Source organism: Pieris napi, chromosome 14 (assembly GCF_905475465.1).
Source record: "Pieris napi chromosome 14, ilPieNapi1.2, whole genome shotgun sequence".
Taxonomy (NCBI): Eukaryota; Metazoa; Arthropoda; class Insecta; order Lepidoptera; family Pieridae; genus Pieris; species Pieris napi.
This window is the reverse complement of record NC_062247.1, coordinates 8196833-8210923: the sequence shown is the minus strand read 5'-3', so window position 1 is coordinate 8210923 and position 14091 is coordinate 8196833. Positions and strand designations below refer to the sequence as shown.

The window sequence follows — 14091 nt, the reverse complement described above, 5'->3', positions numbered from 1 at the left end:
ATGTGTTGTGTAATATGAACATGGAAAGTAGGAGATCGGTTTTTTGACATATTAACAATTGACATGTGACAACAGTGACCTTTTCATTTTTGCTAAAATAAAATAACTATTTGTGTTTTGTTATTTTTTTTTGAAAATCAGCAAATTCCGTAAAAGATATCATTGTTAATTGAATAGAAGAAAACTAAAGACGAAGTGAGATCAAATGTTTACAAGTTTATCATACTTGAAGAAGCATACCCCAGAAAATGGAACTGATCGTGAAAGTTATTTATCAATATTAGTAGATGAATATTTAAATTCAAATTCTGTTGGTAAATATTTATATCTCTGTCATTATGTAAATTATTTATGATTTGTATGAAACGATAATGAATTGGTGCTTCACACTTTCAGATGCTAAATGCCAAGTACTTGCAAATTTGGCTAATTTTGCTTATGACCCGATCAATTTCGTATTTATTCGCAATGTTGGTGTTTATGACATATTTTTATATGTTATAAAAAATGAAGCTAACTCCCAATTGCTACATTTTGCAGCAGCTGGGATTTGCAATTTATGTTCTGGTTTGTGCCTATTTTTATTTTTATAATTAGTTACAAGAGTCATATTTACTTGTCATTACACATATTCATAAATTAATACCTTATTTGCATATCGACTCCCAAGAGTCACTAAAGCCTGTAATCCATATCCCAAATATTTTTTATATAAGCAGAAAAACTTAGTTAATTAAAACAACTGACATGAATTTCAACTAGTTAGGATATAAAACTAAAGTTATTTAAGAACTAAATCTCTTACATTAGTAATCATGAACTTAGTTTTTATGCATATCTTTCCCTCCAATATTTAATTGCTTTTAAGATTAATTGTGCATTAGAATATAATTTACTTGGTATCATACATATACTAATTAACTATGTCAAAAAATAATCTAAATATGTTTTGAGATAATTCTGATATTCAGTGTTTTTGATGCTTTTTATGAACTTTCAGATCCCCTGAATGTTGAATATTTGATGGAACATGATGGAGTCAAACCTCTGGAAAATTTGTTGACGTCAACACACAGTGAGACTGTTGCAGATGTTATAACTACATTTATACAGATTTATAACATTACATCAATTTCGAATGAATGCCAAGTTATTCGTCAAATTGAAATATTAAAAACATCAGAAAATAAAGTAATATCAAATCTCGCACATATATTTCTAGAGACCCAGAAAAAGTCATGAATAGGATGCTGTCAAACAGGTTTCCCTACATTGCAGTCAATAATAAAAATTATCAAAAAATATGTAAATTACACACAACATCATTTAGCCGAGCCGCATTTAAAGCTGGTGACAAAATAAGAATACAAAAAACCTTAACCCAAAAGGACCTTGATACGTTCTCGAATCTCACAAGTGATCATAACTATTTACATAAAAATAATGGAAATAAAAGGCCAATAGTGCATGGTGCATTTCTAAACGGTTTGGTTGCTGGCCTCATCGGCACTCATTTGCCAGGACCAGGCACAATTTTGGTTTCGCAAACAATGAAGTTTCCAAACAAGTGTTTTGTAGGTGAGAAACTTACAATCAGTGTAGAATTGGTTGATGTGCGGAAATTATTAAAAGTAAAATTCTTTTGTGTCGTAGAGGAGGAGAAAAAGGTTGTGTTTGAGGGTGAAGCTAAATTAATGCTAACAAAGGACTTGTAAGATAATAGATTTATGTAATTTATTTTATTTGTAAAGTGATTTGACATTATAGTTGATAAGCCAACTTTTATGTATATACAGTAATTTGTCCTATAAAAATAAAATCGAAGTTGAATTAAAAATAAATTAGGAGCAATAGCGAAATTATAGCTCCTAATTATTTTTATGGACTTAATTTATGGAATTTAGTGACTATTTATAAAACTACTACTTGTCTTGTTATTATAGCACCATTGTTGTATTTCACTTTATAAGTGCCAATGACCATAAATCCTAATACTGAGTACAATTTTATTATATGTCTTGTTTTAATAACTCTATATTTAGTCAGATTTTAATGAAGGAGGAATATTTGAAGCATCTACTATTTTATAGTAATTTACATTAATATTGTGATTGTATTAGAAATATAATATATGTATAATGAATTAAATATGTATAAAATTGCTCATTTAACATGTCTATGGATTATTTAAAGATGTTTAAAATTATAAAGCATTAAAATATTCATTCATTCTAATTTTAAACACAAATTTTTTGGTCTTATGTTACAGTTATACCAAGATATACAGTATATCTGTGGTATAAAGGGTACAATAATTGTACTTTAAAAGGTTTCTCCAATATGCACAATAATAAACCTTTATATTTCAGGTGTAATATTATATACATAATTTGTTTTATTATAGAATAGGCCTTTTAAGACTACCATCTTTATTTGTAATCATGGTAGCTTGTTAAATGATTAAGGCATGCCTTAATGTCTAACAAACTTTGAGATGTATAATTGCCTGTCCAAATAAAAATGTCCAATTATAGGTTGACTATATAATAAAATATAAATTAGATTCGCTTCTAATGTTTAGGCGAAAACTTTATTAATTCTATTTAACATAAACAACATCGGATTTACCTCATCAAACTACTAAAATAATTGTGTCAGTTATGTTTAGAATACCATAAATTGTATTTATTACAAGTCAATACTTTTATATTTTGTTTAAAGTAAAGTCAATAGATATTAATTAAATATTAAACCGTTAAGTTAAAATCGTACAAATATATTATGGAATAGCTTACAAAGCTCCTAGTGATTATACGCGAAATTAAAAAGTTTCAAATATGACGCATTAGTCTGCGTTTTATAATATGTCAATCTCTTACTCGGTACAAATTTGAATTTGGAACCGGTGGTATTCAATGAAAAAATTTGGATTCGCTTTTGTCTCTTGTTTGAGATGTTTATTATTTATGATTTTTTTAAACATATTTATTTCTAAGCGGCTATTTATAACTTTTGCTTGTCTTGTTCTAATAACGTTAATGTTTACTTTGTTCCTCCGGTAATCGAATATCTTACAAGTTTAAGTCACTTTTAATGCAATGGCAGTATTATTGAGGGTTGTTGTTATATGTTGCATTTTTAAAACCATGTTATGTTTAAGTACAATGCATTTTGTATTTTTATCTGGAATGCTTGAAGTTTTTCCATTAAAATTAATTTATGGAATTGATTGTTTATTTATTTGTTATACACATTAATAAACTAAGTAGTTTCGAATATAAGGTAACTTTTTCAAAAACAAGTATCTTTCGCTGAGGTTCTAAATCCACACCAACATCGTCGTAGATTTGTATATAGAATACCCTTTGTAGGAATAACATGTAAAATACAATAGTTCTTAAAATAAAAAATTTGATTAGAATTCCGTACGTACAAGTGAACATAAACAAACAAACATACATCGTTTGATTGGAATTATACCATTTGGTATATGGAAATATGTTTGAGCTGCATATACTTGACATTGAGCGACGTAAACGAAAACTTAAATCATGGTATAATCCGTGTTTCTTAAACACTAACTTAAAGGCCGGCAACGCACTCGCGAGCCCTCTGGCATTGAGAGTGTCCATGGGCGGCGGTATCACTTAACATCAGGTGAGCCTGCTGCCCTTTTGCCCCCTGTTCTATAAAAAAAAAACTTCAACGACTCGTAGTACCTACGAGTGGTAAGTTAATATTGTACCAACTTAGTGAATTGATTGTGAAAGCTACTATAGAATTCATAGAGTTACATACATAAAAAAATACAAAATTGTCGAATACATAACCTCCTTCAGTTGTTTTGAAGTCGGTTAAAAAAACGGAAATGTATGAAGGTTAATAAATGGAGGTTGTTCGTTGCATTTTACATATAACGGTTAAAGTTTCATCTATACTAGATTATAGATTTGAAATTTGAATTTTTTTTCATCATTAGAATGCGAGAGTGTATGCTAAGTATTTACAGGTTTATTTCATTAAATTATGTAATTTTTATGTATTTATTTATTTACAAAAGCTTGCTAACGCTCATAAAGAAAATTACAAGATTTAATGTGACAAGAAGTTATAGACAAACATAAACATGAAGAGAAGCAAATATCTATACATAAATTATAATAACTAAAGGAAAATTTATGTATCAATGTTTATTTCTCTGACAAACAACAAAAATGAAGAGAAACATCGATACATGAATTATAAAAAGTAAACGAATATTGATTTCAATGAGGGGAGAGTTTTGGCCATATGTGTTTTTAAAGTATACAAAACATGGTACAAGGGTATCGGGCTCTGTAGTATATGATTTATGAAGTTATACTTCTTTATATGATGAGAGTGAAATTTCACGATGCGCGCGCACCGTGACACAAAATTAACAGAATGAAGATGCCCACGGAATACGGCATTGGACATAATTAAAAAACAACATTCGATTAATAATAGAATTTATGTTACACTTAATGTAAGAGAATAATAATAAATATTTATTTATTTAATTTTTCAAATGTAAACTGAGCTAACTTTATTGACTATAATGACTCCGTTTCCAGTCTTTGATTATTTAATTGTAATTAATTATTTGCATGCAATCAAAAACTATTTTTAATAATGCCAAAGAAGTATAACTTCTTACGCGCGTACATAACTACACGCACCCTTTTTTAATATTTGGACACGTGTTTTAGAAATCAGAGATATCCTAGTTAAAGATCTATTTATCGATTAATATTTATCGATAGAACGTAGGTATTTGTGAATACGTTGCATATCTACATTTAAAAGAGCACGTATTACATTCTGCTGACCCAGCAACAGTGTTATGACCCGTCTTAAATCAATTTAAATAGTCAGCCACCAAGTGTCATCAATCATTAATATGGAATTGTACAAGTGATATAGTTACTGAATACGTAAGTTGAATTTTCAATTTTTTATACTCCCGAATGGGACATATTTTTGCGTGTTTTATTGATTAATTAAATAAGCAGCCTTCCGTGTTTAAAATACGTATTTTTTAAATTTTTAAACTGTCTGTGATATTGTTGAAGGATATAATATATCCCCTCTAACTTTATATTTTACTAGCCGTTTCGCGCCCGCTTTGCTGGACGAATTAAAATAAATTTTATGTTTCATTATTTTATTTTTTTTCATATTTTTATTATTCTTCTTTTTAACTTCCCGCTAAGAAAATTGAAATATTTCGAAAATCGAGTTTTTAACAGATGTTGACGTTTTGCGGTTCTAGGAAGCCTCTTTTGTTTTTATTAGCGGGAAAAATTTTCATAAAAGTAAAACAGAAATAAAAAAATGAAGGAACGTTGGAATTAAAAAAATAAATAGCCATAAACCATCTAGGTGGTTCGCATCCAATGGTGGTAGTTTCATGTCGATACGATCAGTGGTTTAAGCGTGAAAGAGCCTCAAACGAACACCATTTTCTTTTTATATATATAGATTTGTCAATTCTCATATTGCTAGTTAGTAATAATTATTGATTATGAATATCATGTTACATTTAGATTACGATGGGCGGAATCCAGCGGTTTGTTATATTGGTGGCTTGCTTGTGGTTTGTATCTGTAGATGCCAGGCGGAAGCTGAAGCGAGACCACCAGGAAATTATTAATAGTTATGATGACGTGTCCACGGGAGATGAAGACTATGAGGTAATGCATTTTGGTAATTAAAAGTAGATAATCTTTGCTTTTATTTTCTTTCTTGATCATCGATGCGTTTTATGAATATTTTTAACATGAATCAAAGATGTAAAACTTTAGCATACATTTTTCATAGTAAATATTAAATTTAAATCTTTTACTTTTTAATATTGTATTAACAGCAAATCGTTTTATTAATTTAGTTCCATTATAACGTAAGGGTAAGAGTCGGAACGGAAGTAGGACTCTTGTTTGTCAAATCCAATATGTTTTTAGTGTGTGTATTACCAAATTACCAGTAAATAACCAGTCCTGGTAAATCTTCTGTTTCCAGTTAGAGCCGTGCCAGTGTGGTGTGTTTATGTCCCAACAAATGGGCTTCAAGGACGGTCGTCGCACGAAACCCAAGGGTCCACCCACCGGAGAACCGGTTGTTACATACGACACCGATGGTCCCAGCCTTCCCTGTGGATCCATCGGTTTCAAACACTGCATCAGCACTTGTCTTGACGTGGTGAGTATCAATACAGATTCAGTAAATCATTAAAATCATTCCAACTTACGTAGAATTTACATAAAGCTTCTAATACTATAATTTTAATAATATAACGTATAAGTTATACGCCAAAAGTAGGACGATTGAGGTGATTAGGATGTCAACGATAAACAAACTTGTGCCTTTGAAGGCAAATGTAGGTACCTACGTGATATGAGATGTGTCAAAGAAATCCGCACGCGCAAGCGGAATACGCCGTTATTTCGTCTTTAGGGTTATAAATATATAGGAAACATATCAAAATATGCCTATTAATAAGAAACACAAGCAGATTCTAAGCAAGTTAAGAAAAAATATAATTATAGCGTTATATTGTGCTGTTGTTTTTCCGATATTTACGCATTCTACAGGCAAGTTGGTAATTTCCAAACCGAAAAATGCCTATTTTTAATTTAAAGGAGTGTGTTTAATTTCTATTACCAGGATACACATACATCGATGAGAACGGTAATAACCTATTCATCGATAGTTTATTTGTTTAGAAAGTGACAGACAATAAAACGTCGTAAACATTGCATTTCCTTCGAAGATTTCCATTTCAATTAGTCTTGATGTTGCAATTACAGCTAGATACCGCTTTCCTATGTATTAAGTTCAGGATGCGTTATTTATGTCAATTCCCAAGTATATAGTCGGGTTTGAAGTTTGTTAAACCTTAAAAGCTCACTATTTTTTATTATTAAAATTTTATTTCAGTACAATAACTTTTTAAAAAGTAAGGAAGAAACAGAATTAAATAGTTTGCCTGAAACGTGTCCTGAGTTATACAGACCTCTTCTAGCTCTCTTCATACAGTCCCCTTTAGCGTTTGCAGATCATCCCTTTAACTCCTGACCTGTCTCTTCTGACTCCTCTTTTTCTCTTTCCCATTTTTTTAATTCCTCACGACTCTTAGACGCACGACAAGACGACGCATAGATTCTCGTCCATTTCTCACGACATTATACAATTAAATATGTAAAGAACAGCAAAAGACCCTTTTAGGCTTCTGAGTAAATGCGAACTTATTTACATAATAACTTTAGTAGCCGACTGTTAAGCCAATGGTTTATTGGTTAAAACAATACGAATATTATCATTAAGCTATCTGTAACGCTATACAGCGTAACAGATAGCTTAAGTGTTTATAATGATTCTTTGACGATGTTAGAAGATATACTTCTAAATATTTCTTTTAACAGATATTGAAGTACCTACCGCGCGCTGGGCCAGTGATTTGCGGCGCCGTGGAGCGTGACGTTCACCGCGAGAAGGCGTTCCTCTTCGTCAGAAATTGTGGCAGCGAATGGAATCCAACAAATTTCTCTGCTGGCAAGGAGTTTTGTTGTACAGATGGGCAACATCATAAGTGCTAACACTAGTTTTTCTACTCTATGACTATCATAGGGTAGAAAAGCATGTTCTTATTTCAAATTAAATTTGAAATATTAAATTGTCGATTTTAAAAAGAGAATTTCCTTATTAGACAAAGATTTTTCGAGGATTCCTTTTTTAAAATTGATAAATGATTTTTTTTTTCATTTTAGCAACCTAAAAAGAAAAAGACAAATTTACATTTTGTAATAAGAACGTTTATTGTTTTATATTAGTTATGATCAGCATCACATTAGGTACTCTTTCATTCTAATTCTTTAGTTTAAGTAAAATAAGTTTAATTATCACGTGGTTTCGTTATTCAATAAGTAAAAATTAGATTTAAGTTATATTATGTACATAAGACTGGTTAAATAAATTTTTCATAAAATGTAATTTAATTTTTAATTTATCCCAATAACGTGTTATTACCGTTACAAGATTTTTACCACAGTACGTTAAATAGTTCCAGACGAAATATATTTAACGTTCGAGAACAATAAAATGTATGTAAATTTTAATGATAGGGAATGCGTTAGGGAAAAATGATGAGAGTACATTTTTACGATGCGCGCGCACACCGTCACAAAAAACCGACACCCTGAAGTTAGCTATACTATAGCTATATACACAAAATGAAATGTTGACTATAGCTGCTATAGTCAACATTTCATTTTGTGATATTTAAATAAACTTTATTTAACTAGATAATGCGTTATAATAAAAATTTCAATGTTTTAAATACCCCTTTTCTATTGTTAGTGTCGCTTTTTCTACAAACGCAGAATAATAATTATGAAAAAAAAATTATCTTGATACGCCAGAGACGTATAACTTCTAACGCGTGTACATAGGGTACACCCACGTTTTTTTTTAACAAAATTATATTATATAATCTTATTATTCAAGTTTGCCACGTTATCCCTAGGTTGTGTCATAGGGGTTACAATTTACTTGACAGAAAGCGCATATTCCAACCAATAAATGAATCTCATGAAATCGGACTTGTTCTCTTGCAGGTCCGATACAACAAAACAGTAGGTATTTAGCCTCCTGGCCCTCCTAATTCTAAAATTTAGGCTACGTAGAAACCGATAAGTCTCGTAGAACCCCTAAAAACCAATCCTTATCTAAGTATCACCTTGATACTACGTGTTTGCGTGTCGTTTCCCACAGTAATGTAAGTGCATGAACCTATTTTACCACGCCTTGCTGATAGAGGTGAAACGTTTCTTATTTATTCAATATTTAATTATAATAAGTAACTGCTTTAACATGAGTATGATTGACTTTGCTTACAAACATTTTGTATAAAGGAGATTTGCCATTTAAGAGTGACGGAGTTTATTGCCAGTTCTGGTCCGTTCCACGGCCTTGATTTGAGAACTGGCAGTAAATGTAAATTTAGGAGCATTATTTGTTTTACTGACGTTTATAATTGTGTCCATAATTTTTTTTTAATTAGAATTATTGTAGTCCCAATTGAGTGTCATTGGGAAAAAGAAATTTTAAACAAATTCGGAAAATTTTAAGATTTACATGCGTGTTTCATGCGTTCTCATTCTTCGTTATTTTATATTTATATATGTGTGTTTGAATGTAATAAGTGTTTTATTTATTGATGAGTATCACTTTATTATTTTTAATGACACGGTAATTGGTTTTGAAATTGTTGTTTCGTCTTCGTGAGTTGGACTTTGCCCTATAACGCAGTATATGAAACATTAATAACAAGGATCCTGAGATACAAATAGCCTGCATTGTTCTCGCCAAACAGGGCTGTCGTAAATAGAAAAATAAGTCAATCAATTTGGCCTAGTTTCAGCTGCGGTTGCTATGCGGGTGTGCGCATCCCCATTAAAACTGTATCGCACTACTGCCACATACCTACTTCTTGATCGACATTTATGTTTACTGATCCTGGAAAAACTTAATATATATTAAACGGTTAGGTATGAAAAAGTGTCGTTAAGGAATTTTTGGTAGTGTAGTTTAACAATGTGATAACGTAGTTATAAAATTATATTATTGTAATTTAATATATTGTATTTAATGTCATTGTCCAAATTATCTAAGAAATGCAATGAGTCGCAAAATTAATTGCGAAAAAAATCAATAATATTAATTATTAATTTGACTCAATGGTGGTCATCTCAATCATTAATTACCTTGGCCTTAAGTAGCCAAAGACTTTGATTTTGGTATGACTAATGAGTAAGTTAATATCTTAATTTGTTAAAGGTAAAGATATAAAATAAAATAATAGAGGTACAGAAAATTTTAAAGGTTAAAGATAAAGATATAAAATAAAATAAAAGAGGTACAGAAAATTGTAAATACTGTATATTTAGCTAGCTAGTTATGTTTAGGGTGTATTTAATCAAATATTTCTAAATAAAATAATAGTTTTTAACAACACTTACACTTGCGCTATGCCTTTTAAAATGGGGTATTAATAATTTTATAGTATTTTTATTTAGTTTCTCCAAAGTGGCAAAAGTTAGCGAATCGCTGAAACAAGATAATTTTTGCGTATGATAGGTACAATCAACAACGGTACAAAATGGCGCATTGTCATTTGTGTGGTAGTAAATCAGTGAAATAGAACAGAAATGTATCTAACTGATGTACTGAGTAGATTAAAGAAAAATTTTGATTGACATTGTTCATATTAGCAGTGCCGCCTCTACTACTACCATAACACAAATGATTCTTACTACAAGTATTACGGCAATCATGGCAGCGGAGAATTGGAATGGCGAAAGATGCTATGACACGTTTAGGAAGAGACGAATTGGTATCAAAAGCAACTTCTATCTTCCTGTATGGAGCCGTGGACAACCTCGGCAAACGGCAAAGGATTGACGCCTTTGAAATGTGGTGCTGGAGGCGGATTTCAAGAACACCGTGGACCGTTAAACGCACCCATCGATCCCAGCTCCTTATTAAAACCCATATCAACTATATGCCGACAACACATCATTTCGTACTTTGGTCATACAATGCGTAGGTAGGACGAGAACCTAGAGCTCACCGTGATTGGCAACACCGAAGGCAAAAGATCGCGTGGACGTTCACCAACGAGTTGGACAGGTAAAAGTCAAAAACTAGTCGTCCTCAATATTACACACCTTAAAAGTAAAAGAAGCGCAGTACCTTTGGTGGATGAATGAAAAATATTCCCGCCATATTTTATACTTGACCACGATTCTCAGATATGAGTTACCGACCCAGAGAGAGAAGTACATTTAAATAAAGCTTCTTTGACTCATTAGTAACATTATTTACATAGTTTTGAGTGCTCTTCGGAAGAGTTGCTGCATCTGGACAAGACACGCTTCAAGAGACTGACGGCCAACCTCCAGTAATAGAGAGGCACTAAAAGAAGAAAAAGAGTGCTCTTCAGCAATCGTGGACAGCGTGAGGATTGCCACGACTTGACATATGACGGAATATTACATTTATTAGAGTTTATTTGAATGAATGAGCGCCATCTCTTGTCGTGAAGTTGGTATTAACATTACGCTGGATTTTTACAAAATGACAAATTGTTTCGATGTTTAATCTTTGAATCTATCAAGTTAGATGATGTATGCTAATCCCGGCTTCATACTTGCATGCTACTTGCTACATAATCCTTATTTATCTGCTCTGTGGTTACTTCACGTCATGTACTAGTTACCTTCTAAATACACTATTAATTAGTATGCATATAGGAAGGAGTAAGAATATACGATTAGTCATGGTCGTAACATAATCTCGATTTTTGTGCAGCGGTGTTATTAGTTGTTAACTATGACTGTAGATGGCGTGGTAGAGGCGGTTACAAAATACTATGGATTTTGACGAATTTAAAAATATATTCAATAAACAGATAAATATTAAAACAATGAATAGTTTAATACATTACATATCGGTACAATATATTTGGGAATACAGATTCAATTATTATCATTTGAATTATGATAAATGTATATGCCTTTGAAATATTTGAAAATTGTTACCAAAAACCCGTTTAGTTAATATTTTCAACCATTAATAGTCGAAAAAACTTAGAACAACTTAAACTAGGACAAAATCACGCTGCACCTTTACACAGATACACACTTATACGTGTCGAATAAGCAGACATAATACCGCTAATACCAAAACCTAGTATTCCCTACCTAGTGTTCATTACTAACAAAACCTGTCATCGTACTTATCACTCGTTCTATATTGCAAGGAACGCCTTATCCGTCGATGGTGTCAATGGAGTTCCTTATCAAGGGCCAGCCAGAGGGGGGAGGGGAGACGCGTGACCCCGATCGCGTAGGGTGAACAACCCCGCCACGTGCCACTTTCTAAAAAGAAACGAACGTCGTTTGCGCATCCTTGCATGGATCTCCGATCTATGAGCATAGATTAATTGGTATGGAAAATTGTGACTTGTGTTATGAAGATCTTTAAGATTGCTATAAGGTACAATGCAGTTACTTTAAGTGTATAGATACACTTATATTATATTTATTCATAGGATATTCCTCTAATCTAGGAATTAGTAATGCTTAAAGGCCTTGTTTATTTTATATACATATTTAGAAGTACATATAGTAGTTAAGTGATACAGCCGCCCATAGACACTCAATTCCAGAGGGCTCGAGACTCGAAAGTGTGTTGCCGGTCTTTTAAGAATTGGTACGCTCTTTTCTTGAAGGATTCTAAGTAGATTTGGTTCGGAAATACTTAAATTTAGTCAAACAATAGTAGACCTATTCTATGTCTAATAAAAGAATGCCTTCTGATATAAGCATAAACAGAATGATGGAAGAATCAAAAACTATAAATAGAATCAATTAGATTTTTGAAATAATTTATTAAACATCTCATCAATATAGGCGATACCTTTTATGCCTCCATGAGGTTTTGAAACCGGTTGAAAACGTTTATATTAATTAGTACATAGACAAAAGATTATAATATCATGTTCCATATTCTATCTAAGACAATCTTTAAATCCGCCCTTACTTTATTATCTATAATTGTAATCGGCATACAAATGTGATTATTATAAAACTAAGTCACACTTTGCCATTCTTTTAACCAAAGAACGATTAGCAAATCATTCATTGTACCTGACAATGCTTTCATATTTCCCCGAACTCAGTACTCGGTAGGCGCATGACCCCTGCGCAGGCGCTGCCAAGGCACGTAGTGTTATTGTGATGCGTTGCGCAACCTACCCCACCCGAGCACTGCCCTCAAAGAAGCGTGGTCCCTTGTCAGCAATTTCGTAATTTCTGTAAGCAGAAGACGAAATGCTTAACTATGAATTATTGTGGCGTGTTTTTCACCGATTTAAATTATTGCATTTATTATAACGATTTTTGAAACTACCAAAATTCTTCTACTATAATTTGTTTAATATATAATAATAAATAAATTTTATTTAGTTTATTGTTAAGTAGTAAAATCTAAAATTGGAAGTGATTTTTATTATTTAATTTTTTGTAACATTTATGTTTACTATTTCATATATTATAGAAAAGATAGCTTGTAACATATACTGTAGATATAGCATTATATATTATGTGATGAACTTTAATAAACAAATTATAGTAGAAGAATTTTGGTAGTTTCAAAAATTGTTATAATAAATGCAATAATTTAAATAATAATAAATAAATATATTTTTTATTCAAAACAAATTATCATTATTGTAAAATGTAAAACCAAATTATTTTTTATGCCATTAAATGCTTTGAAAACCATACAATAAATATAAATAAACAATTGTTTTTTAACACATTTATCTGCGTAAATAATATAGTAATTTTACTAAACATACGACATTGTACTAAATAAATATACACAAACCATAATCGTAGGCCTACAGTTAACCTCATTGAACATTGTGACTTCGTAGGAAAACTATAAAATGTTTTCCAAGCGCAGGGGCGCGAGGCGAAGGGCTAGTCGACACACTTTCTGAAGGGCCCTAAAAGTCGGGCTTTTGTGACCACCTTTACGATCTATTCGTGGACCTTTGATTTATTACTAACAGTAAAAATGTTGGTAAAGAACAAAGGTTTTAAGTTTAAAGTATCGTTTAAATTAAATCATTATTTCCGTCATTTACGCAACCAATTTTACAATAAGTCCCTAAATTTAAACGTTTTATCAGTTAATGCACACATTTAAAGGCCGGCAACGCACTTGCAAACACTCCGACAATGTGAGTGTCTATGGGCAGCAGTGGGTTGTGACTTGTGAGCCTGCGTTCTAGCCCCTGTTACAAAAAAAAACATTTAGCCCGAAACTGATTTCGTTTCTCGAAGAATAAATAATTGGGTAGCTACGGTTATCGCTCTTAGCTGTAATAAAGCTTGGCCGCAATAATATTTTTCATAACGGAGCTGATTTGACTGCTGTTGCTGACAAAAACATGCGATGTTAGAACTCGTAACAATTACGGTTAGTGTTATTGAAACCGAGCGT

At 31.7% G+C, this 14091-nt stretch overlaps 2 protein-coding genes across 2 annotated transcripts; both read left to right on the top strand.

The window, feature by feature from the left end:
* The first annotated feature begins 61 nt into the window (after window positions 1–61).
* Window positions 62–1397, top strand: LOC125055841 (armadillo repeat-containing protein 7). Its single transcript, XM_047658482.1, has 3 exons — window positions 62–314; window positions 397–567; window positions 1001–1397. The coding sequence occupies exons 1-3, from the start codon at window positions 206–208 to the stop codon at window positions 1240–1242; spliced, it is 522 nt and encodes a 173-aa protein (XP_047514438.1). The 5' UTR covers window positions 62–205; the 3' UTR covers window positions 1243–1397.
* Window positions 1398–4833: 3436 nt separating this feature from the next.
* On the top strand, window positions 4834–7997 carry LOC125056042 (follicle cell protein 3C-1). Its single transcript, XM_047658893.1, has 4 exons — window positions 4834–4955; window positions 5568–5714; window positions 6040–6219; window positions 7443–7997. Exons 2-4 carry the CDS (start codon window positions 5574–5576, stop codon window positions 7614–7616), a joined length of 495 nt encoding a protein of 164 aa, XP_047514849.1. The 5' UTR covers window positions 4834–4955; window positions 5568–5573; the 3' UTR covers window positions 7617–7997.
* The last annotated feature ends 6094 nt before the right edge of the window (window positions 7998–14091 follow it).

Bases quoted from the DNA above. Each gene is read 5' to 3' on its own strand.
- LOC125056042 (XM_047658893.1), top strand. From the start codon at position 5,574: ATGGGCGGAATCCAGCGGTTTGTTATATTGGTGGCTTGCTTGTGGTTT. The intron at 5,715-6,039 runs GTAATGCATTTT...TTCTGTTTCCAG, and splicing joins CGGGAGATGAAGACTATGAG to TTAGAGCCGTGCCAGTGTGG. The intron at 6,220-7,442 runs GTGAGTATCAAT...TTCTTTTAACAG, and splicing joins TCAGCACTTGTCTTGACGTG to ATATTGAAGTACCTACCGCG.
- LOC125055841 (XM_047658482.1), top strand. From the start codon at position 206: ATGTTTACAAGTTTATCATACTTGAAGAAGCATACCCCAGAAAATGGA. The intron at 315-396 runs GTAAATATTTAT...TCACACTTTCAG, and splicing joins TTTAAATTCAAATTCTGTTG to ATGCTAAATGCCAAGTACTT. The intron at 568-1,000 runs GTTTGTGCCTAT...ATGAACTTTCAG, and splicing joins GATTTGCAATTTATGTTCTG to ATCCCCTGAATGTTGAATAT.